The sequence below is a fragment of the Stigmatopora argus genome, chromosome 20 (genome assembly GCF_051989625.1).
Source record: "Stigmatopora argus isolate UIUO_Sarg chromosome 20, RoL_Sarg_1.0, whole genome shotgun sequence".
Taxonomy (NCBI): domain Eukaryota; kingdom Metazoa; phylum Chordata; class Actinopteri; order Syngnathiformes; family Syngnathidae; genus Stigmatopora; species Stigmatopora argus.
Window position 1 is genome coordinate 474,844 of NC_135406.1, and position 26,319 is coordinate 501,162.

The 26,319-nt window shown below is 56.5% G+C and overlaps 5 protein-coding genes across 14 annotated transcripts in view; 1 reads left to right on the forward strand and 4 right to left on the reverse strand.

Annotated features, from left to right (window-relative positions):
* col4a6 (collagen, type IV, alpha 6) overlaps positions 1-239 on the reverse strand; it is a 44,104-nt gene extending 43,865 nt beyond the window's left edge. For all 4 annotated transcript variants that reach the window (XM_077588044.1, XM_077588046.1, XM_077588045.1 and 1 more), the window contains exon 1: positions 28-239. The gene's annotated coding sequence lies outside the window, so the exon portion shown is untranslated. The remainder of the gene's footprint in view (positions 1-27) is intronic.
* Positions 240-1,113: 874 nt separating this feature from the next.
* tnfsf12 (TNF superfamily member 12) lies at positions 1,114-5,228 on the forward strand. Its single transcript, XM_077588134.1, has 6 exons — positions 1,114-1,602; positions 2,796-2,877; positions 3,493-3,549; positions 3,643-3,666; positions 3,740-3,867; positions 3,966-5,228. The coding sequence occupies exons 1-6, from the start codon at positions 1,423-1,425 to the stop codon at positions 4,239-4,241; spliced, it is 747 nt and encodes a 248-aa protein (XP_077444260.1). The 5' UTR covers positions 1,114-1,422; the 3' UTR covers positions 4,242-5,228.
* Positions 5,229-5,262: 34 nt separating this feature from the next.
* Positions 5,263-20,252, reverse strand: chd3 (chromodomain helicase DNA binding protein 3). 7 transcript variants are annotated; one of them, XM_077588131.1, is made up of 40 exons: positions 19,939-20,252; positions 19,042-19,160; positions 18,796-18,969; positions 18,577-18,704; positions 18,250-18,482; positions 18,045-18,184; positions 17,857-17,968; positions 17,367-17,536; positions 17,009-17,257; positions 16,654-16,869; positions 16,350-16,552; positions 16,141-16,272; positions 15,951-16,071; positions 15,687-15,878; positions 15,421-15,621; positions 15,195-15,332; positions 14,990-15,111; positions 14,735-14,908; positions 14,501-14,642; positions 14,292-14,423; positions 14,110-14,227; positions 13,908-14,032; positions 13,591-13,822; positions 13,340-13,524; positions 12,628-12,805; positions 12,464-12,550; positions 12,234-12,319; positions 12,021-12,154; positions 11,797-11,941; positions 11,566-11,737; positions 11,415-11,503; positions 11,167-11,341; positions 10,838-11,083; positions 10,646-10,754; positions 10,228-10,360; positions 9,953-10,148; positions 9,647-9,810; positions 9,158-9,281; positions 6,044-7,524; positions 5,264-5,944 (listed from the first exon to the last, which is right to left on the reverse strand). In XM_077588131.1, exons 1-39 carry the CDS (start codon positions 20,150-20,152, stop codon positions 7,274-7,276), a joined length of 6,261 nt encoding a protein of 2,086 aa, XP_077444257.1. In that variant the 5' UTR covers positions 20,153-20,252; the 3' UTR covers positions 5,264-5,944; positions 6,044-7,273. The 7 variants fall into 7 exon arrangements, with proteins under 7 accessions (XP_077444255.1, XP_077444254.1, XP_077444256.1 ...); XM_077588129.1 differs by having other exon boundaries at positions 5,263-5,944; positions 13,340-13,822; positions 19,042-19,157; XM_077588128.1 differs by having other exon boundaries at positions 5,263-5,944; positions 13,340-13,822; positions 18,577-18,701.
* A 1,979-nt stretch (positions 20,253-22,231) lies between these two features.
* LOC144065424 (claudin-15-like) lies at positions 22,232-23,706 on the reverse strand. The gene is made up of 5 exons (XM_077588232.1): positions 23,232-23,706; positions 22,996-23,160; positions 22,808-22,889; positions 22,610-22,717; positions 22,232-22,526 (listed from the first exon to the last, which is right to left on the reverse strand). The coding sequence occupies exons 1-5, from the start codon at positions 23,446-23,448 to the stop codon at positions 22,430-22,432; spliced, it is 669 nt and encodes a 222-aa protein (XP_077444358.1). The 5' UTR covers positions 23,449-23,706; the 3' UTR covers positions 22,232-22,429.
* A 158-nt stretch (positions 23,707-23,864) lies between these two features.
* On the reverse strand, positions 23,865-26,064 carry LOC144065428 (mitochondrial fission 1 protein-like). Its single transcript, XM_077588241.1, has 5 exons — positions 25,906-26,064; positions 25,325-25,457; positions 25,181-25,257; positions 25,004-25,109; positions 23,865-24,916 (listed from the first exon to the last, which is right to left on the reverse strand). The coding sequence occupies exons 1-5, from the start codon at positions 25,948-25,950 to the stop codon at positions 24,813-24,815; spliced, it is 465 nt and encodes a 154-aa protein (XP_077444367.1). The 5' UTR covers positions 25,951-26,064; the 3' UTR covers positions 23,865-24,812.
* Positions 26,065-26,319: the final 255 nt, after the last annotated feature.

Sequence of the window (26,319 nt, forward strand, 5' to 3'; positions counted from 1 at the left end):
TTTAACTAAGGAAGGGCTGACACTTACGTAGGTAGCCACGTTCGAGCAGAAGGCGAATGGAGTTTGTCTGAGGTCGTTTGGTTTTCAAGTTTGAACTCTAAATGAAGATAAATAAACAAACGAGTTGAAACTAGCGAGCTGTTTGAATGTTTTAACAGCAACGTTAGCCCTAAGAGGCAATGGCTAACTCAACTAATGGCTCATTTGCTCCGCTCCTCTTCTGCCTAATTAGCAAAACACACACACGTGAGGAGGCAGGAAGTGGAAAAGGAAGTCAAAAAAAATAAAAATAGACGAGGTAATTTTGCAAAAATAAAAATAGTTTTCTCATTCACTTTTTGGCTGCCTTGTGATTTTTTTGAGCGGTTTTAATTTTATTTTTGTTTTCATAAAATATTTAATTGACGGTGATAAAATGAATGGCTCGGGCTTCACTCGCGGTCAGCAGCACTGAAACACGACCATTCGATGCCAGTCACCGCAGTAAATATGGGAGAGAAAATGGCAAAAAAATGGTCCTTTAACAAGCACAATGTCATTTTGTCTCCAATAAATGGTCATCAAGAAAGTACAATTCACACAGTTTTTTGAAATACCCGTTTAAGCCCAAAATTGATTTATTTCACCCAAAAAGTACAGTACTGAATATCACGAGTCAATACAATGATGGAAATGAGTGGATTATAATGAATTGATCGTAATTAAACAGACGTAGTACAGTGGTACCTCTACTTATGAATGCTCCCACGTACGAAATTTCAGGTTACGAAATGCATTGCATGCAAAATTCTGTTTCAATATACGAAAACATTGTTCATGTAAAATTGGGACACTGGACATTTTTGAGGACTGTGGGACGAATTAGAGAATTTACCCCCCAAAATACTGCTCTATTTCTGAAAAATCCAAGTTATGAAACGAGTTTTGGAACCAATTAATTTTGTAAATAGAGGTATCGTTGAAGTATATGTTATGGCACCCTCGTGTGGTTTCCACTGGAAACGTTACTCATCGCGTCAAATCGATTTGATGATGAAAAAAAGCAAAGCAGGAAAGCAAGGGGGTGGAGCACGGAGCGAAGGACGAGGCGCTCGGCGTCAGATCTCAACTCGGGCGCCCCCCCGGTCGGTCCTCATGCGCGCGCAGGACCCCCTCCTGCCTCCCCCCCCCAGCACCAGCGGCCAGCGAGAGTAGCCCAAAGGGGGAAGCGAGACGCCGAAGGTCGGATGCAACAGTTGCTGGGATGCCACGCGCCAATTAGCCGGCCACGCGTGTTGATCCAGAGGAGGAGGAGAAGGAGGCCGGGGTGGGGGGCTGCCTCCAGTCTGGAGCGGATGGCGCGGCACCACCGCGGGATGAGCGGCGGCGGCGGCGACGGCGGCCGCGGCCACTGAGTCGTCGGCGGCGGCGGCGGCACTCAGCATGCATCGGATTCGGGTCGCCCCGCGGCGGCGCAAGCTCCGGCTCCGGGCACTGTGGGCGGCGCTGGCCCTGCTGGCCATGTCGGTGGCCGCGAGCAGCGCGCTCTTCACGGCCTGGACCTGGCGCCAGACGCGGGACCTGTCCCAGTCCTTCCACATCCTCCAGGAGCGCCTCGAGCAGGTCGGACCCGCAAGCACCACCACAACAACGACTAAACTATCGGCGACTGCGTTTACTTTTTTCTCTTTCCTCTCTCTTCTTTTTTTTCTCCCCTTCCTTGGCTTAAAGCGGTTATGCAATTGAAGTGGCGCGTGCGGTTACGGGAATCTTCGTGGGGGATGTGTGGTGCTTTTCGAATGCACACTTGGCACTCTCCAAGCCAAGCTTTTATGGTCTTTTGTTTCCCAAAAAAATGGAGCCTTTCTGGTAAACGGTATTCTTTTGTGTGTTTGTTTTGTTTTGAAATGATTCTTGGCCCAAACCGCTAAGTGACTCTCCGCAGCGCGCCTGCCGCTCTGACGTTAGTTTGGGCTATAAAAAGAGCTGTTTGCCATTGAAGCATCTTTAAACAAACGATGGTCCCTCTGCAAATAACTACGGCACTCCCGCCGGAGTGGCTCTCGCTTTTTTCGCTCCGGGCCGAAGCCGGCGTCCGGCGTGACTTAGTATACCTTCTAGGATTCTAATTGCGGTCCCAATGCCCCTGTTCTTTGTCCAATGCCTTTTCCAGATGTGACACTCATTTTCATAGGAGCAGCAGATTTGACTGCGACAACAAAGGCCTAGCATTCTTGAGTCTGCTTCTCTTTCTGGGGATGTCCTTGCCAAGTTGGCTGGAAACATTTGGCCTCGGGTTCTTGCTTAAGATACCTTTCCAAGTTTTCAAAGTAGCCATCTTCTGACATTTAAGCATCTGTGACAAACGCCAAGCAACTTTCTCTAACACGCCTGTTCGAGATCTGAAACTGGCATGTGCTTTTCCACCTTCTGGAAGCTAGCTAGATGCTACCGCCGCATGCATTCGCCGAAACATGCCGCGTCGTCTGCGTTGTCCTCGTCGCACGACGGGCGCAAACAAGTTTCCTCAACGCCAAAAGAAAAAAAAACATTCCGAAAGTGATGACGTGAGCATTTCTCCAATGTTTGCAATAAGCCACAAAAGCGTGCGCCGGCAGTTAGTCGCGCGCGGGGAGATGGACGGTAGCCCCCCGTTTCCCGCCCCCCGCCGAGCCTCTCAAACTCTTTCCCAGAAAGGCTCGGCGAGCCGGGCCAAGCGGGGGCGGGGGGACGGGGTTGGGGGGGGAACCGGTCCGGTGGTCGGGCGCCTCTGAAACGGGGGATGCCGCTTCACTCGCCCTTCTCTTTCTGCGCAGGTCAACACGCAAAGGAAGGCCATTGTGCAGCTGGTTCTGGAGAAGAGAGAGCTCCTGGTGGGCCAGAGAATCAAGCGAGACGGTACGCGCTCACGCACGCACGTACGCTAGCGCGCTAACACGCACCCACGCACGTACGCTAGCGCGCTAACACGCACGCAGGCTGGCCGCAGCTAAAAGTCGACACAGGAAGCAGTAGGCAGCTGGGACGGATGGCTGTGGCAGAAATTACAGGTCTGACCGGAGCGGCCCGGAAAAGCAGCTGGCTCAAGAGCCGGGCCTGGCTTTTAAATGGATTTCCGGGAGGGGCCTGTTGTTTTGAAAAACGCCTATCTCGGCGCTATTCATAGAGCACGGGGTGCGTGCCCGCTCCGCGGTCTGGAAAAGGGGTCGCCGAGGGCTTGGGTCGCAACCGCTACGGGGAGAGGTTTTTCCATACTTGGGACCTGGCTCGCACTGGGGGCAATTGGAGAGGTCGCCGTCCCGTCCCGGTTTGCCGTGTCCCTCCGTCCCCCGCTTGGGTGTTTTTGTCTATTTTGGATCCCCCGCGAGTTTTTTAGGGAAGGCGCGTGACGGGAAATCTTCGGCCCATCTGCTAAACGCGTTAAGAGGAGACGGGCGGGAGACGGATTGGGCCGCGCGACCGCAGCCGTGTTTTTCTTTGTCGCGCTCACGTTCTGTCTGCCCCCCCAAAAAGGGGGGTCGCTGCGTGGCAAGCACGGAAACGGCAAGAGAGCGGCGTCTCATTTCGAGAGTAAGTGGCCCGGCCTCGCCTCACGTTAGCTTCTGCAGAACGCATCAGCCGACCTTCTCTCCTTTGTCCCCCCCACCCCCTCTGCCCCCGCAGTCACCAAAGTCTCCTCGCAGCAAGGTAAGCCCCCCCCCCCCCCCTTCGAGGTACACCGCTAGCCGCCCGTCCCACGCGCCTCTCGCTGTGGCGTCAGTGGGGGAAGGCGGCGTGATCAAAGGCTGGGAGGAACGCGTGCTCAACATGAGCAAGGCGGTCAGCTACGACAAGGAGGAAGGCACCTTCGTGGTGGAGAAGCCGGGCGTCTACTTCCTCTTTTGTCAGGTGGGTCGGCGCGGGGCCGCTCCCCCCCTCGACTACGAGACGGAATCCCAAAGTGGAAGGGGACCTCGGTGGGACCCACGTTCCGCTGTGCCGGGCAGGTCCTGTTCAACGAGCAGGAGTCGCAGTACGTCAAGCTGGACGTGGTGACGGGCGGCCAGAGGCCTCAGAAGCTGCAGTGCATGGAGGGCTACGGGACCACGCCGTCGGCGGGACCCCACCCGTCGCACTTCCTCAAGCCCTGCCAGGTGTCGGGGCTCCTGCGCCTGGACAAGGGCGCCCGACTGCACGCCGTCACCGGCCCTTCCTTCCGCCTGCACACGGTGGGCAACCCCTCGGCGTCGCCCCACGTCTTCAGCATCTTCAAAGTCAACTGAGGGCCCCCCCAGGCGGGGGGCCGCCCCGCCTCGGGGCTTTTCCCGACGGACTCCGCTTGGGGGGTATCTCGCCGGAGCGGACGGGAACGAGTGGCCGTGGACAAACTGGAAGCTTTTTCCACGTGGCGGAGACGACGAGTTGTTTTCCCACGTCAAATTGAACTCTTTTTTTATAGTCCCCCCCCACACCGCTTTCTTTTACTGGCCATTTTTTTTGAGACGGCGCAGACCACATCGTGAGGCTTTTTTTTTCTTTTTTGGTCCTTGCTAAAAGCTCAATCAAAAACAAATGGACATTTGAGCTTGATTGTATATACATGCGCACATAAGTCATAAATAGTCGCAGTCTTTGGAGAACAACATCCCAATTTTCCATCCTTCTGGCTCTCCAAAAGGCATAATAACTCGGAAGCCCCTAAGAAGGAACATTCCGATCGTGTTTCTCCCCAGGCAGGGAGCAAGTACGCTAACGGAAAAGCACGGGTTGGCCGCTCGGTCTGCCGGTCGACCGGCCAATCGGCCGGACGGTCTGCCGGTCGACCGGCCAATTGGCCGGTCGGTCTGCCAGTCGACCGGCCAATCGGCCGGCCGGCCGCCGCTCTTGCGCAACCCAAACAAGTGTGTTTATTTCCAGCCACGCTTTCAAAGTGGTTTTTGTGGCCTGGCCGCACAGCAAACTCGGGCACGCCACATGTTGCAAAAAAAAGGCAGCATTTCGATCCTCTTTTCATTTCCTGAGGACATTTTCAAATAAGCCTGTACCCCCCACCCCACCCCCTCCCGTCAGCCACGCGCTCACAGACTTAAGCCACCCTCTCCATTTTCACTTCCTCAATGTGTAGAAGCTGCAACACCTAAATGTACACACACACACACGCATCCACTTCCTTGCGGTTATTCCTAATTCGAGAAAAGGTCAAAGACTTTACGAGAAAAAGTACGCAAGATTGCCTTTCAGGGCAGAACAAATAAAAGACGTCCAACGCAGTCCATGGGCCGTTTCATTCTCCCCCAAAAAAGCATTGGGACCGCTTTCTTTCGTATTGGATTGCGTTTTATTACAAAGAAAGGAAGAAGAAGAAAAAAGAAACCAAAGGGAAACGCATTTTTGTGTGTGTAAATACTTTCATTGCTGGCCAACATTTGATGGGTGCGCTGACTAAAGATTACAAAAGGACAAAGCAAAGTGCTTGTGGTGTTGTTGGGGCGTTTTCGTCCAATGAAAATCCTTTTTCATTCAATTTCCATAAGGCATTTTTGGGATTTTATCATCTCCAACGATGCCATTCGTTACTGGACCCTTTTTTTTCTGGCATTTTCTGTGTTTTTTCCGTATATCCTGCAAAATGGGGCTACTCGGTAGGGTACATGCAGACTCCAAGAACTGAGGCATGGACGTGGGGGGGGGCGGGGCTAACACTGATTTGTTTGCGAACCCTTTAGAAACATTCGTAGAAGCTTGCTAATAAAAAAAAAATTTATTCTTTCTGTGTCGAGGCCGGCAGAAACTAGCATGCGGCGAGGTGATGCCAGAGTCAGGGGCGAACAAGCGGGGGTGCGGAACAGGAGGCTCGCGGAGGGAGGGGTGCTCTGGCTACGTTTTTTGGCCTAATCGTCGATACAGATGACCTCGCCGCCGCGCTGCTCCCGTGGGCGCTCTCCTTCCCGCTCCTTCTTCACCGACCAAGGCGGTCCGTTGAGCACTGCGAGGGAGGCACAACAGGACTTCAGTACGGAATACGCGGGGACGAAAACAAACCAAAAAAAAAAAAAAAAAACGCCGCTTGGACAAGGCTTCCCACGTTTGTCGCTGCGCCGCCGCGGCCGTAGCTCCTTCCTTTTGCAAACAAACGCCGAGAATAGGCCGCGCGGCCCGGCTCCGGTGTCATAACAGGGCTTCCAGATCTGCCGTGCGATAGGGAGCCCAGACTAACTCCGTCGGTGGCGGCCGGGCGGCCGGCCAGCGGGGGGGCCGGCCGGGGGAATGGAAAGAAAGGGAGGGGAGGGGAGGCCAGACTAGCGTATGAGAAGCAAAACAAAACGAGGTGAAGACAGGGTGAACCGGGAAGGGGATCCAGTGCGCCCGCTAGAGGGTCCGTCTTCTCCTTTGATGACCTTTTAAGGCAACGTTTGGTCCAAGACACATTGGCTCACCGTGACAAACAGCCTGAGCCGGGGGGGGGGGTAGGGGTAGGGGAGGACGTTTGCCGAGGCGGGCACGCGCCGGCTCGCAGTCCACGGCGTCTGGTGAAAGGATCTCCCCGCCGCCGCCCTCTCTAGGTTGAGACGGAGGCCTGCGTCGCGTGCGTACGGACCCCAAAAGTCAGCCTTGGACTTCTGAGCTCCAGATGCGCGTACATAAATCGGCCTGCCGCTGGGTTTTCTTGGCGGTTGCGGGAGGTGGGGAACCGAGTCTGCTTCTTTGGCCCCCGGAACGAGGGCTTCCCCACACAAAAAAAAGGCCGGAACGAAAATGTCCGCCCGCCGTCACATGGATAGTCTACTCCGGTCCGCAAGTGTGCATTTGCACTTTCGGAGGGACTCCAAGACCCGACAGTCTGTTTCTAGCCTTTGATCCATTGAATTAAAAGTTGAACCAAAAGCATTGGAGCACCAGCCCGCCAATAAAAAAGAAAAAGCGAGCAGCCATCTTCAGTTTGATCGACTGGGCTACAGACAAAGCAACCCCCAACGCTAACTCTTTGTGTCGTTCCAAAACCTTTTGGCCAGGGTTTCATTTTTCTGAGATCCTGCGTGGGGTCCAGACGCAGAGACGGACGGAGGAGTGCGAGGCTGCCGAGGAATGAGGGAGTAGAGGGTCAACTCGAGGAGAAAGACTCCTCCGGTCCGCCGAGGGAAGAAGAATTGATCCGGAGGGAAAACGGGAGGTGGGCGTGAGGGTGGGGGGCCTCGGGAAATGGGGAACGGACTGGTCTTCCGTTCGCCGATTTCTCGAAAACCTCGGACGGCGCCCGCATTCGGTCTGGCCCGGGTCCCTATCCTTTCTCCTTTCCCATCGGGATCCCCCGGGGTCAGGGTTTTTTGGGGCGCCCGTTGCGCGGCAGGTTCTCCACCGTGTTACTGAGGCGGTACTTGACGATGATGCTGTGCACGGTGGATTTGGGCATCCGCAGCTCCAGGCCGATGGCCCCCTCCGACTTGCCGTCCTTCCACAGGTCCACCACCCGCTGCCGCTGCACCACATCGTGCTCCTTGGTCTTCTGGCACGCGTTTGCGGCGGCCGGCCCCCCGCCGGCTCCCCAAGCGGCTCCGCCGGCGGCTTCTGTGGGGGCACACAAGCGGCAGACTGTAGTGGAGGCTCGCGGAGGCGGAGCACCGTAACCTGACGCTTTACGGGCGGCTACTGGACTTGGCGGGGAGGGGGGGGGGGGGGCGCCGGGGCCGTCGGTCCGAGCCGCGCGGAACATTTCTCCGCTGGTGGGCCGGTCCAGGTGAGGGGAGGCGTGCGCGTTTGGGGGTGGCAGACCACAGAGTAAGCACAGCGCCACGCGTTTTCCCTTGGCGCCACCGGCAATGTTACTCAACATGGCGATTCAACCGGGGTTCGGGGTTTCAGCCCGTGGATTGAGTAAGAGCTGTGGTGAATTTGGCCAATCGGCTCCTGGTCGGAGCGAGGTTGCGGCCGCGACAGCCCGCAAAGCCGGCCCCGACCGCAACGGGATTGGCGGGACGACACGGGAGATTGGCGCAGTCAAGGGAGCGGGGAAATGTCTGCGAGCTCGGGAGGGACCGTAACGGGGAGCTCGATGACGGCCAACTCTTTGTTTTTAACTCTGCTACTCAACCACGGCTGCTTTTCTCCCTCTCCGGTCAGGACCCCGATCGGGGGCGGCGACGTGGCCGGCTATACCGAAGCGCGGGCCGAGCGGGCATCCGCCCGGCGGGGGCGCCGGCGGCTATTTCGGTCGGGCATTCACGCGAGCAGAGTGCCTCCGCGGTCGAAGCGCCTCTCAAAATACCTCCCGCGCCTTTTCTTGGCGTGGCCCGGGGATAATGACATTCTGGCCGCGGGAAGGCGCGATGCCTTTGACAGATGTCGGGGTCTCCGATTTCCCCGAGTCTTTTGGAGCGGTTGGGGAAAGACCAGCTTTTTGCACTTATCTCTGCCACATGTCCGCCGGCTAAACATCTCCAAACACGCACCCGCGGCCGGAGCGCAGGCGCGCACGCGCAGGCATTCGCTGGCTAGCCGCAGAGCACGTCTGGCGAGCACATGCCGTGCCTGCGGATATCAAGTCGCAAGCGAGCGGCCGCAGAAGGCGACGGGTCCGTCGTTGCGGCCAAGAGGCAATCTGCGCATTCCTCGGGCCACTCGTAGAAGAAGCTTAATATAGCCGCGGCGTCCTTGCTAATGTCTATTTCAGGTGGCGGGCAGGCTAGGCTAGGCCGGGCCGGACCAGACCAGACCAGACCAGACCGGGCCGCCCAGCCGCCATTGTGGACTTTGGAGGTCTCGCCTGTATCGACGCCGCTTGGCATTGGAATATCTGGCGTCTGTCCCTAGACGACAAATCAAGTCCGGAAGAGGAAAGAAAATCCTCATGGCCGTCCACGCTTTACTACGAGACCGACGCAAAAGCTACGCCAGGAAACACATCAGATAGGGAAAGAAGGGCCCAGTGAGAAATCCCAAAACTTTCTGTGCAAGGCTGCAAAAACCCGCAGGACCCTAAACCGGTTTCACGTCACATCAAGACCATCCCACAATTGGATTTCCCCCAAATGCAGTGTGGCTTCTACTAGAAGGTGCTCAGCTCGCGCCATTTTGATCTGGTCCCTTGGCGCCAGGATGCAACACCATCCGACCCGAAAGCGGGACCGCTTTACCCCCCATCACAATTGGTCCCGGCGACCGGATCGGTCGCTCGCGCCGGCAAAACCGGCGCCCCACTGACCTGATACGAAGGATCCGGGTGGCATCTGACTGTAGTTGGCGCCTCCCACGAAGAGGGCGCCCGCCGGGGCCGAGGAGAAGGCTCCGTAGTTCTGGGGGGTGGCGTAAGGTCCGGGAGGGATGGGCTGCGCCGTGGACAGGAAGGAATTTGGGGTTAGGTCAGGTGGCATTCAGGCAGGGGAGGGGGAGAAAAAAACGGCAGCGGCCAGGGAGCGGAGAATAAATAACATTGCAAAGTGCTTAAAGATGGCCAAGAGAAGAGAATGTGCTGACTAAGCAGTGGAGGAGTGAAATAGCGCAGGTTGACGGGCTCTGTGTTTTTACTGGCCGCCCGCCACCGCTTTTCCACTGGCTCCCCACGCGGGTCGGGAGGGCCGGCAGAAGACAGAGACGAGGAGCGACTGACCGGAGGGGGAGGGCTTTGGGGGTGGTAGAAGACAGACCGCGGGGGGGGGGGGCCGGCAGAAGACAGAAACCAGGAGGGACTGACCGGGGGGGCCTGGGCCTCGCCGACTCTGTTGGCCAGCCTGCTCAGGATGGCGCGCTCGGACATCTGCAGCCGCACGGCGATGGGCGCCACTCGGGCCAGCGCGGCCGGCAGCCGGGTCACGTCGGCCTTCATGTCGCTCAGCAGGTCCTCCAGCTGGTTCAGCACTGCAATGACAAGCGGCCGGTCACGCTTTCCAGCCAGTCTCTCTGTTTTTTTGGGGGGGGCGCCACGGCACCGTTCGATTCGGGGGCACCGTTCGATTGGAGGGCTCCCCTCTGCGCGTATTGGAGCTCGCCACCGACCAACCTTTGTGCAGTACGGCGTTGGCCGGCCTGTTGCCCGCCAGCGACTCCTTGCTGAGGTGCTGGTGCGATTCGGCCAGGCACTCCACCTCGGCGAAGCGCACGTTGAGGGCCATGGCCGGGTGGCCGGGGTCCTGCGTCATGTTCAAGTAGGCGGCGCGCCGCAGCTGCTCCTCGATGACCAGCGCCTGCTCCAGGAGCTAGCCACAACAACGCACACGCCGCTTTCTACCTCGGGAATCCGCTCGGAACCCGCGGAAGGCTGGCTCCCGCTCTTACCTTGAAGCGGCGGGCCAGAAACTTGTTCTTCATTTCCAAGAAGTTGCCTTTGTTGGCCTGCGACTTGAAGGGCTCGTTGACGATGGCGAAGGGCGGGTCGTTCTGGACGTCCTGCCACCGAGCGTAGCCGTGACTGACAGCCAGGTCGAGGAAAAACCTTTGTTCTGGATCACCCCCGCTACAACGCGCCGTTGAGGTTAGCTCGCACCCCCTGACCTAGCCTTACCCGGAATTTTACGGCCAGATAAAGCCGGCAGAGCGCTAGCGGCGTACGCCGTCATAAAATGAGATTTATGTCAGTGATACGCGGCCCTGACTCGCAAAGCCGCCAGCACAAGGTGTACTGGAGTTTGCTGTTAAAAACACGTCCGCCCCGAGTCGGGGAGGGGGGGTTGAAATACTGTCGGGCCAAGGATACGTGACAATTCCTGCCAGAAGCCAGAAATCGTGGCGCCGGTGCCAGATCTCGCTCATCTTTCCCGAGGTGATGGCGGCCCGCTCCTCGTTCTGCCAAAGAGTGTGAAGCTCTTTGCGGGGGGGACACGCAGTTTATACAGGTTACTCATCTTGGAACAGGGGTCGGCCATTTTCCATTTCTCCTTTGACTGACCGGTGAAGCCGCCGTCGGCGATGTTAAACATGAAGCGCGGCCGCTCGGGGGGCGGCTTCCCGTCGCCCTTGGCGAGCTCCGCTTTGGCCTCGCCCACCGGGGTCCCGACGTCCTTTTCGCCTTTTGCCTCCTGGGGCCAAAGGCGCCCCGCGACGGGTGACGATTCCCCCTTCTCGGCTTGGGAGGCGTCCTGGGAATCTGACGCTTTGGGGTTCTCGGCGTCCCCTTTCTCCTCCTCCATCTTTGCTGCATGCGAGGGACGGGGGGAGGGGCGGGACGTGTGGGAATTGAGCCTTTGGAAAAAAATCAGCCTGGCTCCACGGTGGTACCTGCGTTTCCTTCTCCCACCGCCAGGTCGTGCTCGCTCGTGACTTGGCTCTCGCGAGACGGGGCACCGCCGGGATCGTCTTCCTCCCCGTCCCGCGTTCGATCGCCGCCACTGCCGCCGCCGTCCTCTGGGACCTCCCTTTTGGGACTAGGAGACACACTTCCAGGGGCGCAAATCTGAAGCGACAGACGAGGCAAATCCACGTCAACACCCCCGAAGATTAGCTTTGCGCGCTTCCCTATCACTCACCTCTCTCTCCTTCTCCGGGGGGGCCTCGCCCTCCTGCTCCTCGTCTTCCTCGCCAATATTTTCAGGCCTTTCCGCGGGCCCCGGTGTCGCTGCAGGCGGCGACCCAAACGCGGTGAGCTCACCCGTGAGCGGAGAGAGGAGCGAACCTTACCGGGTTTGGAGGTGCACGGCGTGTTGTTGCAGCTGGCGTCCGTGGCGGGCGTGGTGGGCGTGGCGGTCTCGGCGGCGGGGGAAGACGCCCGGGAGAAGGGTTTTTCCGGGCCCGCCTCGGGCTTCAGCTCCGGGATACTCCAACGCCCGTTGATGTGCTGGAACTCCTGAATCTGGACGGGAAATTGCATTTCCCGAGGGCTCGCCGATGGGCCGACGGGGCGAGGGCCACCTTCTTTTTGACGAGCGACATGACGCCGATGCGCGTGAGGACGGGCTGGCGGCACAGGCCCTCCCGCGGGACGCCGTCGGCAAAGGTCTCGGCCCCGTCGGCCACCGGCTCGCACAAGTGACGCATGAAGAGCGACACGTACGCCCTGGCAGAGACGCAACTGGGCGGTGAGACTCCGTTTTGGGCCCCCACGTTCGTACCCGGGTTCGGCTCGGGGCACCCACTTGAATTCCTTCTCGCTTTTGCCCCGCAGGTCTCGGACCAGCCACTGAGACGAGAAGGCCTCCCGCGACGGCATCCCCCAGCGCATCACGGCGTTGAGGAAAGCCTTCCGCTGGCGCGTATTGAAGCCGAGAACCTAGCGGCAAAAAAAAAAAAAAAAAAAACTTTCGGACCCGCTCGGAAGGTTCTTTTTGAAAGGACTGGCGTAGACGGACCTCTAGGTTGCCGCCCACTCTGGCCAGAAGTGGAGGAAGCGGTTTGTCCTTCTCGTTCCTCAGCTGGCGACGGGATTGTCTCCGGCCTAGGGTTCAGGGGGTTGAAACACAGAAAGATTCTCTTGGCCGAGGCTGGCTTCCCAAAGGATTTGTTCCCGCTAAAGCTTCTTAGCGGCGGTAAGGAGAGGGGAACTCAAGGGTGACTGGTTCTCTCTCGGAACGCGGCTCACCTTCCGGCCGCTCCTCAAAGTCCTCGTCCTCCTCCTCGGAGCCCACCGAGTAATCGGACTGGTTGTCGGAAATGCCGGCGTGCCACTCTGAAAGGAACGAGGCCAGGTCGGCCGGGGTCGGCCGAAGCCGGCTCGGGGAGAGGCGGGGTCAAAGGCGGACGCACCTTGGTCTTCTTGCGCGCCGTCCTTGTAGTTGACGGGCTTGCGGTTGCGCTTGCCTTTGCCCAACTTGCTGGCCAGGTCCTCCTGCTGCTGCTCGTAGTGGTGGCGCAAGAGCTTCTCCCAGTAGTCGGGGTCCACGTTCTCCTCCTGCTTGATGATCTCTCGCTCGATCTCGTCCATCTGGAGCGCACGGCGGTCGGCGTGACCTCTCCGCTAGCTCATCGGAAGGTGGAAAAGGCTTTTGGGGCTCGCCTAAAGCGCCGCTCCCTGGGAAGCCCATTGGCGTTTTGGGGGGGGAAAACCGCAAAGTGCTTTGACTCTGGCGCTCAGTTCTTTCGGTGGCGCTCGTGTGCCGCCGTGTCGCGTATCCGACTAAAGCGCCGTAGTCAAACGCAGATGTTTCCTCGCAAGGAGCGGATTAGAGCCGCCGTGGTCAATATATTTATACAGCCTCGACGAGAAATGCGAGCGTGAGTTATCGCCCCGGTTATCTGCGCCGCTATTTTGCTTCCCGGGGCTCATTATTCCAACGCTTTTTGGCGGAAACTGAGATGAATGTAGCGGAGCTGCCAATTTTCTCCCCCGTAGTCAGAGTCCAAAAAAGGTAAAGCGGAGTTAAAATAGAAAGAAAAAAAAAACACAACAAGTCCCCCCTCCCCACCCCCCGCAGTCTTTAAAAAAAAAAATCCTTCTTTTCTTCCCTTCGCCTCTTACCTTGTCCTCCTCTCGGACCATGTAGCGGGCCACTTTGAAGGAACTCAGGTACTCGTTCATGTTCTGCACGTCCGAGTCGTCGGTGGCGTCCTGGCTCCGGTCCAACAGCCTCTCGATGGCCGCGCCGTCGTAGTGGATGACGTTGCCCTCGTCCTCGGCTTTGTCCCCCGCCGAATTCTTCATGCCTGTCGGGAAGTGCCACACCCGTACGTCACCCGAGCCAACTCCGGCGCTCCCCCGGGCGGACTCGCCTTCCGCTCCGTCTTTGAACAGCTCCTCGGTCCCGAACTTGAGGATGTCGTCCAGTTCCTGCTTGCTCATGGAGCCGGCTTTGGAGCCCAGGCCGGGCCGGACCACCAGATGTGTCAGCATCATCTTTCGCTTGGCTACCTGCGTGATGCGCTCCTCTACGCTGGCCCGCGTCACAAAGCGGTAGATCATCACCTTGTTGGCCTGCCCGATGCGGTGGGCCCGACTGAAGGCCTGAGAAGGGGGAGGGGGGGGGTTGGAACCAGCGGAATGGGGAGCCGGGAGTGGCTCCCGGAAAACCCCACGGTCGGCTTCCCACCTGGATGTCATTGTGGGGGTTCCAGTCCGAGTCGAAGATGACCACCGTGTCCGCCGTGGCCAGGTTGATGCCCAGACCGCCGGCCCGGGTGGAGAGCAGGAAACAAAACTGACAAGCGCCGGGAGCTGTGGATACAAACGCGTCAGAAGGGTCCCCGGCCTTTCTTTGCCGCCGTCGTGTTTGCTCCGAGAACGGGACGGACCGTTGAAGCGGTCGATGGCCTCCTGCCTGAGCGCGCCGGTGACCCCGCCGTCAATCCTTTCGTACTTGTAACCTTGGAAATCCAGGAAGTCTTCCAGCAAGTCCAGCATTTTGGTCATCTGCAAAGAGGCCAGCGTGGGTCCCTTTTCAGCGGCGACGGCTGGAAAAAGCCCAGGGCCGCACCTGCGAGAAGACCAGCACTCGGTGTCCCTGCTCCTTGAGCTTCCTCAGCATCTTCTGCAGCAAGGTCAGTTTCCCCGACGCCTTGGTGAGGGCGGAGCCCTCGTAAGCGCCGTTGGACGTTTTCTGGGCCTCCTGGAACAAAAGGGGGCGCCTCGGCTCCAGCCAGTTGGCGGGGACGACGGCGCCACCGGACCAGCGCTTTTACCCACCGTGGAGGCGACGGGGAAGAGGTAGGGATGGTTGCAGCACTTCTTCAGGTCCATCATGACGTTGAGCAAGGACACCTGGTTCCCCCCGCCTTTGGAGTTCAGCGCCTCAAAGTTCTTGGTGAGAATCAGCTTGTAGTATTTCCTGCGTGTGCAAAGAGACAGAAGGTCGTCAACTTGGGCCGAGCCGCTTTGGGGAAAAAGAATGGCTCTCCAAAGACGAAACCCTTCCGGTACTTCTGCATGGGGCTGAGCTCCACCCGCACAATCAGCTCGGTCTTGGCGGGCATGTTCTGGAAGACGTCGGCCTTCAGCCGGCGCAGCATGTGAGGCCCCAGCAGGTCGTGAAGTTTCTTGATCTGCTCCTCCTTGGAGACGTCGGCAAACTCTTCCAGGAAGCCGTCCAGGTTGCTGCGCCGCCGGGACGGGGAGAAGAAGAAAAAACATTCTTCGCTCTGGTCGCCGTCGTACGAGTTGAGGTCTTTGCCTTACTTGAAACGGTTGGGCGTCAGGAAATTCAGCAGGTGGAAAAGCTCCTCCAGGTTGTTCTGTAACGGCGTTCCCGTCAGCAGCAGCTTGTGCTCGATCTTGTAGTCGTTCAGGCGTCGGAAGAACTGAAAACAAAATGGGCCTTTTCCTCGGGCTTTTCCGGCGGCGGCGGCGGCGGCGGCGGGAAGCCACGCTGGCCCTTCCGCACCTTGGACTGGTTGTTTTTAAGGCGGTGGGCCTCGTCCACCACCAGGCAGGCCCAGTCTATGGACTTGAGGGCCGTCTGGTCCATGGTCACCAGCTCGTACGAGGTCAGGAGAACGTGGAATTTGACGGGCGTCTCTCTCTGAAGCGGAAGGAGGCTCTTCCGTCAGGGGCTAAGGGGGTCGGGGGGGGTCGGGAGGTCGGTTTGGTCGGGGCCCAGCCCGTCTCACCCGCATCTTGAAGGCTCTCCTGCCGCCCTTGGCCGGCGAGTCGTCGAAGGAGAATTCGTTCTCCCGGATGATGGCTCGGCTGTCCTTGTCGCCGGCGTAGGTCACCACGTAGAAGTCGGGCGCCCACATCTCAAACTCCCGCTCCCAGTTGATGATGGTGGAAAGCGGGGCGCTGACCAGGAAGGGACCTCTGGTGTGACCCTGAAAAGGAAGATTGGCGTTTGGCTTTTCAAAAGCCGTCCAAAGACGACCCGCTACACGGACACCTCTTTAAAGAGCGAGTAGAGGAAGACGATGGTCTGGATGGTCTTGCCCAGACCCATCTCGTCCGCCAGGATGGTGTCGGTGCCTTGAGCCCAGGAAAAGCGCAGCCAGTTCAGACCCTCCATCTGGTACGGGTGCAGCGTGCCGCCCGTCGACGTCACGTAATGGGGCTGCTCCTCGTATTTTATGGTGGGCTGCCACGCACGCAAACGTCACCATTTGCCGTTTGCTTCATCTTTTTCAACCGCCGTCCGATCGGAGCTCACGTCGGCGACGGGAGACACGGGAGAACACGCGTCTTCTTCTTCTTCTTCTTCTTCTTCGCCCTCCTGACTCTCGCTCCTCATCTTGCGGGGCTTGTCGGGGTCCTCCATGGTGATGGAGTCCCTGCGAGTCCCCTACCCAGTTTAGAACGTCTGGCCCAAAGACAAAAACCGCTGCGCCCAAAGGACGCACCTGTGTCTCCAGTAGTTGGCCTTGTGGATCCCAAAGTCGGGGAGGTCCATATGGTCCCCTTCCCACGTGCACTGGTCGTAGGTCAGGTCTCGCCACTTGACCAGGTAGTGGTAGGTGGCTTTCTTGTCCCCGCTGGCGCACGGCACCACACGGTACACGTCACCCTCGGGCCGCGTTAGACGGCCCGCGGCCTCGGGGGCAAAAGTCACCTGTGGTTGATGATGCGGTGAATGGTCATCCACTCGGGCTTGATGCCGTATTTGTAGTACTTGTCCTCCATGGCGCGCCTCGTCTCGCTTTTCCCCGCGGCGCTCCGGTCTTCGCCGCCCGAGCCGTAGTCCAAAGCGGGCGGTTCGTCCATGTCCGTCTTCCTCTGGTAGTTTCTGTACATCACCGAGTGGAAGATCTCCAACTGGGGGGCGGGGGTGACGCAGACAATGCTGCTGATTCTTACCAAGCGAACGCGCTACGGTAGCGCAACGGGTAAAAAAATGGAGTCTTCTCCATTTTCACCTGCAGCTCGGTGATCCACGCGCAGCGCCAGTAGGACTGACCGGCCAGCTTGACGAAGAACTCCCGCTCGGCTCGGCCCTCGGCGGCGGGGGCCGCCAGCCGGTCCGTCGCCGCGTCCGTCGCCGCATCCGGCCCCGAGACGGGCGCCGCCGGCGGCGGGGGCTGCCCCCAGCGCCAGTGGAGGATCTTTTGCACCCGTCCGTCGATGGGCGGGCACTGCGGGCGGGAGGCAAGGCGTCAGTCAACGAATAGGAACCGACGAGAGGTGGCGTGGCCGTGGCCGGATCGGTGGAAGGCGTCGTGTGAAGCCAATGGGCGAGCGTATCGGAGACGGGGGCAGCCGGGAGGGACTCACCGTGCACCGTGGACACAACCACTCGCCGTTGGGGACTTCTGGCAGCGGAGGGTTTAGACAGTGGATGTGGTAGGAGGAGGTGCAGGTCTCACAGCACAAGAGTTCACCTCCGTCTTTACACACCCGGCAGAACTCCATGTGGTCGTCGTCGTCCTCCTCCTCCTCCTCCTCCTCCGGGGCTTCCTCCGCCTCTTCCTCCAAGTCCTCAAAGTCTTCGTCTTTGGCTTCCCACTGGATTCCTTCTCGTTCCTGGAAGCGGGGAGAAGGAGAGGGTCCAAGTTCGGAAGCAGGGGGGGGGCGTGGCGGGATGGAACGGGGAGGAACGGGACGGGGCGGGACGGAAAGGTGTGCGACTCACGCAGTGAGGGCAGCTCCACTTCCCCTCGGGGGCCTTTTCCAGCTCGGGCTCCAGGCACACCAGGTGGTACGCTCGCGGGCAGGTGTCGCACAGGATGATCTCGCCGCCCTGCTGGCACACCTCGCAGTAGTCCTGGTGGTCCGTCTCGTAGCCGTCGCCCTCCTCCTCGCCTGGGACAAAAAAGTCAAAGGTCAAAGCCAGGGGGGTCAAAGCAATCAACTGATTCCACTCGCAGAAGAGCAGATTGGTAAAGAGATGTCCTGTGCCTCCGGTCTGAAATGGTCATTTGCTGCCACCTGCTGGTACTGTCACTGTCTTGCAGGGGGTGAATTTTGCCAACGATATTGGTGTGTGGCAGGCCGTGTTTGCGATGATCTTTTAACTAGTGCTGGCCAAGGAATTGGTTTTTTTTTCCATCGCTTGCCATTCATCTCTTTTTGTATTTCTCTTCAATGTTCTATTGAATTGAATGCCAATTGAGCAGGCTTACTTTTCTTCTTCTTCTTTTTCTTCTTAGCGGGCTGCTGGCGATTGCTCTTCTTGCCGCGTACGCCCGAATCCTCCGGCTCCGACTCGTCCTCGTCCTCGTCTCCTTCCTCGCTCTGCCGGGACCGAGGGGGTTTCCGGTTAACCTCGGTCGGTGTGGGGGGGGGGGCTTTTTGGCCAAAAGGTACTCACCGAGCAGCTCTTCTTCCTCTTGGAGCACACGGGGGACATTTTCAGACGGATGGGCGCCATTTTTTTCGCCTTGGCCGTCGCCAAAGCCTTTTTCTTGTCGGGGCCGCGGAGACTTTTACTGCGTTTCTTGTAACCCGGACCTATGGGAGAATAATCGTTGTGGGGGGCGCTTTGACGGTACGGCGAACGCCCGACCGACACTGACCTTTGCCCTCTTTGGTCTTGGCTTTCCGGACGGGCGGCGGCAGCTCGGGCGAGGCGGTCACCGCCGACACCTGCTCGGCGACGGCGATGGCGGCGGCTTTGGCCGCCGCCGCCGCCACGGCGGCCCCGTCGCCTTTGAAAGGGTTGTTGAAAGTGAACTCCCGCCACTTGGCCCCCAGGATGGTCATCATCTTGGACATGGGAATCTTGGGGTTCTTTTTGGCAATCATGGGCCTGCCCCGAGGACAAAAGCGGCGGCTAAGAAGCTGAAAGACGGCGCCAAGAGTCCCGGGGGTCGTCTATGCGGGGGACAAAGAACGTCTCTGACCTCAAGAACTGACTGAAGGCTTTGTAGTTGGTCAGCTCCCTGTAGTCTTCCTCGGTGAAGGCGTGACGGACGTCCTCCAGCGCCCACTCCTCGGCCAGCTGGGCCGAGGTCTTCTGCTCCACGGGCTGCTGGGAAGGGAGGACGGAGAAAAAGGGGGACTTTTAAAGGGGGGACTTGTAAAAAGGGACTTTTAAAAGGGGACTCGGCCTCCGGACTCACCCTGGCCGTGTCTCGCTGAGCGCCCTCTCGATCCTCCTCATCTTTTTTCTTCCTCTTGGTTTTCTTGTCCTTCCTGTCCTTGTGCTTTTTCCTCTTGTTGGAGCGCTCGGCCAGATCGCCGTCCGCCGCTGCCGCCGCCGCCGCCGCCGCCGGGTCCCGCTCTCCCTCGTCGTCCTGGACAGAGCGCGGAAGAGTGAAGGGCGGGCGGGCCTTTAGGCGGCGCCCTCCCCGACCCAGCCGACCTACAATCTTCTTGCGCTTTCTGGCCTTGGCGGGCTTGGCGGGTTTGGCCTCCTTGTCCTTCTTCTTTGGCCGTCCTTTCTTTTTACGCGGGAGCTTCCCGTCGGACGCGCTTTCCGCCTCTTCTAGGGAGACAGACGGGCGTCAGCCATCCGGATCGGGACCGCGCTCGGGAATGGCGACAAATATCTTGGAGAACATTTTGGGAGTCTTGGGTGAACCCAACATACAACCTTTTAGGAATACAGCATGGATGGGAACCCCCCAAACCTAAAAACGCGCTAGGAGGAAACAAATGAGCGGCGGTCAACGTTTCTCGAACAAACGATTGGAAGGATTTGAGGTTTCGGCGCCGGGCGACCAGCCTATGTTGGATTTCGGAACAACTTTTGACAAGGTCGCGAGTTGAAGCCCCCGCAAGAGGACACCCCTATTCAATTGAAGCCGAATTGGAGGCTTGAAGGCCAGCGTTTATTCCAATCCAGCTCGGGGACTCCGAGGTCGCCGAGGGGTTAAGTTAAGACTCTGCAATGGGAGCTCGTTATTCAGTCTGCCATTCATCTTTTTGGGGAAAAGAGTATTAAAAAAACAGAAACTTGGTCTCGGATAAAGACTTTGGTGATAAATAATTTTTAAAAAAGAAGAAGAAGAGCGGAATAGCAGCAATCGCGGTGCGGTGACTGTTTACTCCGATTGCGTTTGAACGCATCACGTAAAATGTCCTGGAATGCTGTCATTCCCATGTCACGCGTGTCATTGTGGTGGGGGGAAGCGGAGGAGAGTTAAGGGGGGGGGGGGGGGGGGCGTTTAGGAAGATGACACTTTGGCCGTAGATACAAACTTCCCAAAGAAGCTGCTTTCACGTCCATCATCGGGGGAGGAAGTGTGTTGCTTTTGACGTACCTGCGACTGCGACGGTTGCTGCGCTTGGCCGAGACGTCGCCGGCGAGTTGACGTCGCTCGTGGCGTCTAACGAGACGTCTCCATCGTCGCCGCCGCCGTCTTCTTCTTCTTCTTCCTCCAAATCTCCTCCTCCCTCGGAATGAAGAGCCTTGTCGTCCTCGTCTTCTCTCCCAGTGGCCCGCGGAGGATAGGACATGATAGTCCGTCCTCTCATCGGAATCCCGTCCGAGTGTGGAGAGCAAAAACAACAAAAAGCAGGCAAAATTGGATCCCGCTGTTTATTTCATATTCAAATCGAGGGGGAAATCAGAGGGGGGGGGGGGCATTTTACACTAGGCAGAGAGCAACAAAGATGGCCGCCCTCTTATATTTATTTTTTAACACCCCCCCAGTCCTCACCACACCCCCCCAAAAGAAAAAAAAATCCCCTTACATAAAAAATGGCTGACTATATTATTTCTGCACCCATCCCCCTCCCGCTTTCACCCTGTGCGCCCCCTCCCTCCCCAAAAAGCTTCACATTTTTTTGCTACAGGGGGAAAGGAGGTATGCCCCTTGCATTCTTATTGTTGTGCTTGTTTGTGACCCCCCCTTGCCCGCTGAAATGGGGTGTCACGTTCTGCATTGCAGAGTAAATCTCGTAAACGTGGCCCCCACCGTGGTATCAAAAAAAAAATCATTTTTGTGTGTGAGTGCTGGAAAGGGGAAAAGGGGGAAAAAAGGGGGGGGGGGTCTGCCGCAGCCATGCCCATACTTCCATCAGATTGGATTGCTTAGAAACATTAACCGCTTGTGGTGAAAATGAAAGTGTGGTGTCAAGAATTGGCCACATTGATCTCATCAAAAGCAAGCAAAAAAGTATCTTTGAATAGAAGCTTGGGCCGGTCGTCAATTGAATGACGTGTGCAAAAATTAAAGGGGTAAACGGACGGAGAGGATAAAAAATGAAAACATATCTAAATAGACTAAATAGTGCCTTTTGGGCGACTGCGGTCAAGCCAGTGGACGTTCGTGTTTGCATGGTCAAATGAGCGGACGCTCAAAAAAGAACGCCCGCTTAGTTCAAGCATTACGGTAATTCCCTCGTAGTAGCGATTTTAAACACTCAACTGTCAAAAACAGCTCCATATAACCCCAGCATTTTCATCATTTAAATATGAAATAAAGTGGCACAGTTAAAAAACACACCCACTTCACTCCAGCCTTTGGTTCTGTCACGTCCACGGGAGACGTCAAGTCAACTGAGTGGGGTTGAAATAGACACATCAGGTACTCATTTCGAATCACGCGCAGCTGCGCGTACACAACGGCAAGGCAGGAGGGACTAACGAGAGTCGGGAAAAAAAAAAAAAAAAAATAGCAGGCTGCTCCTAATCAGGTATGGCAACAACCGAGGAGCCTTTTTCTTTCTTAATTAACGCCAACAAATTGAAGGACTCAAATGAATCAAGTTTCAGCTATTTTATGTATTATTGAACAATTTTCATGTCTTATTTAAAGTTTTGAATCACATCGCTGTTCGTACCATCAGCAGTCCTCATTTTGTCAAGCGTCAGCATTTCTGAAGAGGCACTTAAGAGAACAAAATCCCATTTCCATAGAGAGACTGCCACCTATCGGATTTGGTCGGTATTGCGACAACCGAGTAGCATTTTTCCTTTTTTAATCACACACACAAACACCCCAAAATATGAAGGACTCATTTTTATCAACTTTCAGCCATTTTATGTATTTTTAAACAAGATTCGTGTCTTATTTAAATGGAGTAACCAAAATAAACTCATTTAAAACTGAAAAATCAAATTAAAATTTAGTTAATTTTGGTCACTCCATTTAAATAAGACATGAATCTTGTTTAAAAATACAGTAAATTGCTGAAACATGATTCAAATCAGCCTTTTAATTTTTTTATTGTGTGATTAAGAAAGAAAAAACACTGCCCATGGTAGCAATACAAATAAAGTCCGCAAGAGGGCAGTCTCTCTATGTCTCTTATGATGACTTTAGAGAACAAAATTGCATTTACGTAGGGAGACTGCACTCTGACGGACACTTTTGGTATTGCAACAATCACCATGATTCCGGGTCATCACGTGATGTCCATCAAGGCCCAGGCGGACATTCTGGCCGGCCCACGGTGAAAAGGTCGGGGTCCGTCGTCAAAATGGGACACTGAAGAAAAACCACGAGACGGCTGGTTCGATCCAATGCAAGCGCCCAAAAACCTGAATAACGCCGTCAGGGAAGCTGTTTAAAGTGCTAATAACGTTCAAATGGATGCATTTGACATAAATGTGTGTTGAACAAGTTGCTTTATTGTGCATGGTTGTAAGAAAAAGGTAGAAAAAGACACAAATCGAGAATCACACCAACACATTTCCATGACACGCAAACATCTGACATAAATACTAACTAACACTGGGCAAAAGTGGAGCGCCTAAACGACAACCAGACTCGAAAAAGATGGAGGCGATCGGTCGCGGGCTCCCGTTCACACGTAGGCGTTCCGGCCGTGGGTGCTGGCGGCCACGCTCCGGCTCAGGGCCGCTCCCGAATGCGCCGTCGTCCTGCTTTGGTGGGGGAAGGGACTAAGGAAAGAAAGACAGACGGACGGCGTGGAGATCCAGTCCGGCCAGCGGAAAGAAAGACAAACGGCGTGGAGGTCACTCACTACTTCTCCCGGGAGCCCGTCTTGCAGGAACAGGTGAGGCAGGCGCCCCCGGCGATGGCCAGCACGGCCGAGCACCAGCCGATGTACAGCCCCTCGCCGATCTCGTACCTGCCGCCGGACGGGGGTGGGCGTTAGATGGGGGGGGGGCGGCGGCCTCAGCGTGCTCCCCGCCCTTTCCCGCCGCCGGTACCATCCTACCTGGTGCCCGGGTAGAAGGGGTCGTAGAAGTCCTGGGTGATGTTGAAAGCGTACCAGGACACCGCCACCATGGTGCACAGACCTGCGGAAAGATCCCATTGGACGCCATTCTCTCACAAAGGCCATTGGCGGCTCCAACGAGCCGTGACTTCCTACCGCCTAACAAATGAAGGTCGTCGCCACGTTACCTTGGAGGATGAAAAGCACCCCCGCGGCGCCGGCGATCCGCCCCTTCAAGGCGTAGTTGTCGCCCGCCGCCTTGGAGCAGCGCACGCCCACCAGCGCCGCCACCAGGCCGAAGCCGCCCATCACCACCGACACGATCATGAGGGCGCGGGACGCTTGGACGTAACCTGGGCGGAGGAGGCGAGCCAGTGAGCGAGACTCGAGCGTTCGAGTCCGGCGGAGGCGGGGCGCCGCTCACCGTTCAAAGCCAGCAGGGACGGGAACTCTCGACAGTTGTGCACGCCGGTGGAGTCGGTGGCGCAGGACATCCACAGGTTCTCGTAGATGGTGGACGTGGTGATGACGTTGCCGTCCACCGTGGACGTCTTCCAGTAACGGTTGGGCAGCGCCACCCCCACCAGAACCCAGCCCAGGAAGGCCAGAAACAAGGCCACCACTTCCACGATAGGATCCATCGGCCAATTGCCACGCCACCCTCCCCGACCCGCCCTAAAATCCAAAAGCGGGCGACAAGAAGCGCCGTACGAGAGAGAGAGAGAGCGATGGACGCGTCGGCCCGAGTTTGAACGGCCGCCGCGGAGCCAGACTTATATCACCTGCCCCGTGTCTCCGCCCACTTCTTCTTCTGTCCAAATGGAACAGGTGTTTATCACCTGTCCTCACGCAGAGTCCAATGGTCACGCGAGGAGCACCTACTGCACACTTTGTGCTTCTATTTTGTCTTCTTGCTCCGTTTCGGGGCGGCGCTTCATTCATTCAAATGCTACGTTTAAACGGGAAAAAAATTATAGGAATTTTTTTGGGGGGTCCCCCGAAATGAACAGGAAAAGAGCCCAAAAAGAGTCCCAATAGCAAAAGTATTCACACAATGTTTCTTAAATGACCAATAGTCCATTTTTAATGTTTTTTTTAAAAAGGGTAATGAAATGTTTTACAAAATTGCCATGACCATTGCATTTTTTTTCCAAATGGAAGTTTTCAAGGTAGAACATTTTTTTTATTGCTTCCCTCTCATCTGGGAAATCAACAACTTGGAATTTTTCCATTTTTCACGCCCTCCAATTTTCCACGCGGTCATTGAGCGCAGATCAAATAAAAACATAAAGCACGGGAAACACGACTAAGCAAACAGCCCGGGCCGTAAATATTTACGACGGGTGCCAAACACGCGTGTCAAAGTCGGTGATTTCGGATGACGGCGACACGTCGACGGCCGGCGTAAACGTAGGCGCGCGCGTCCGTTCCGTCTCACGCGCCGTCCTTCGCCGCCGGCCGTCGACTGGGTTTACGTTGACGTCGCCAAAAACACTTTGTCGCCAATCGCTCTCGTTTTTGGAGTTTCGACGCGGGTGTCGGGCCAGTTAATCAGTAACGCACCACGAGGCTGATAACGCGCACGTAGTTTCATGCAGGATGGCGTTGACAAATTGCATTTCATCTTTGGGTCAACGTGATTAAGAAGCCAGCCAACTAGGCCAAGTCGGCTTTTTTTTTTGTTTTTATCGGCGAGAACGCCGCGTACTCGGCGGATGGTAAACTTCCCGTGGCGCTGGAACAGGTGACTCAACTGTGTTTGTTTTCTTTCCTTCTTTTTATTATTAATGACCTGGGAAAAACAAGCAGCTCGCTCGGGACGCAACAACGTTCCCCTTTGGCTTCAATCGGGGGCGGAGCAAATCGGGGGCGGAGGGAGGGGCTACGGGCCGAGCCTAGATTTGACTTTGTTATGTACAAGACGGGTGGCCACCGACGCCCAACGTTAACACGAAAGAGAATCCGCTCGGGTAGCGGTCCGGAAGCAAAAAGTTCAAAGTCGAGGTTAGAATTTGGGCCCTCGCTTGGCCACGGCAAGCCCGATAAGCCCGGCCAAGCCGGCCACGCCCAGGCCGATCCCCCCCACGATGGCCATGCCCACCAAGCCGTCTAGAAAACAGGACAAGGACAGGGCAAAGGTGAGTGTCAGGGTCGGCGTGCGTGCGTGCTTGCGTGCGTTGGGGAAGAAGACGTTACCTTTTTTCAAGGCCGTGGCGATGAGCGCCTGCAACTCCATGGCCTGCTTGTTGCCGGGCTCGTTCCTCAGCAGGAGGCGGATGTACTTGAGGGCTTCTTCGTATTTCTGCCGCGCCGGGCAAAAAAAAATAAACAAATACATAACATTTCAAACTCATGCCCCAGCCAACTTCTCACCTTTAGTCTGTAGTAGGCCACGGCCAGGTAGAAGAAGTAGTCCCGCGTGTCATCCTTGGAGGCTTTCTGGACCAGTTCTGGACATGGCGACAACAATGGAGGTATTAGCGAGGAGGCCGCGTTGACCGCGCCGACCACGCTCACCCTCCAACAAGGCGATTCCTTTCCTGATGTCGTCCGTGAATTTGCTCCTGATCAGACACCAAGCGTACAAGAACTTGGTCTCCTTGGAAACGGCTCCCTTGGCCAGCTCGTCGTTGTACTTGTTCTCAAATTTCTGCAACAGTTCAATAGATTGAGTTCTTTTGCTTTCTTCAAATGGGTCAGACGTCTACTAGTGACCAGCAAAACTAAATGGACAGCGTTTATACATTTCATGAGCCACGTCATTGGACGTCTATCATTGTCAATGGCACCCGAAGACTTAAATGGGAGGTCTTCCCAGTGGGAAATGAGCGTGAGATGATTTTCACGTGTTGAGTGGACGAGCAGAGAGTTTTAAATAAAGTTTGAGCCGCGTTAGCTTTTCAGACTTGGAGTGACTAACGGAAAGCGTTCTCAATGGCTGTTAGCATTTGCAAGCTAAGGGACGCGACAAACAAGCGAGCCAAACAACGCTGTCGCCTTTTGTAGGGCTGAAAGTGGTCTTAGACGCGAACCCAGCGGTCGGAACGCAAAGTGTCAAACGACGGGAAATGAGCTGGGAAGTGTTATTTCAAACTTACGAGCAGAAACTCCGGCTCCACTACGTCGCTCAGTACGGCCTCCATGTTTGCGGAAGTAGGGTGACTTTACCACGCCCAGCTTCACTTTACGGCAGCCGTGACGCAACACCCAGCAGAATATAGAAAAATAATTATATTTCATACGATACAACGCCACAATAGCATCCCAATAAGGTTGCGGCTACGCGTTTTTCCACATATTTCTGTAAGTTTGTCTTGTGCCGATCATGTTAGTTTCTTGTTTTGTCAGCAATATGAAAAGAAATACAGTATGTGCTCTCGAGTTGATATTCTCGCTTCATTGGTATTGTGAGCCGTGCTATGTAGCCGATATCTAATTAGCTGTGCTTCTTGTACCGCTTTAGGACGCCCTCGTCGATGTCCTCGGTAAAATTCCAACACAGAGGAGCACAT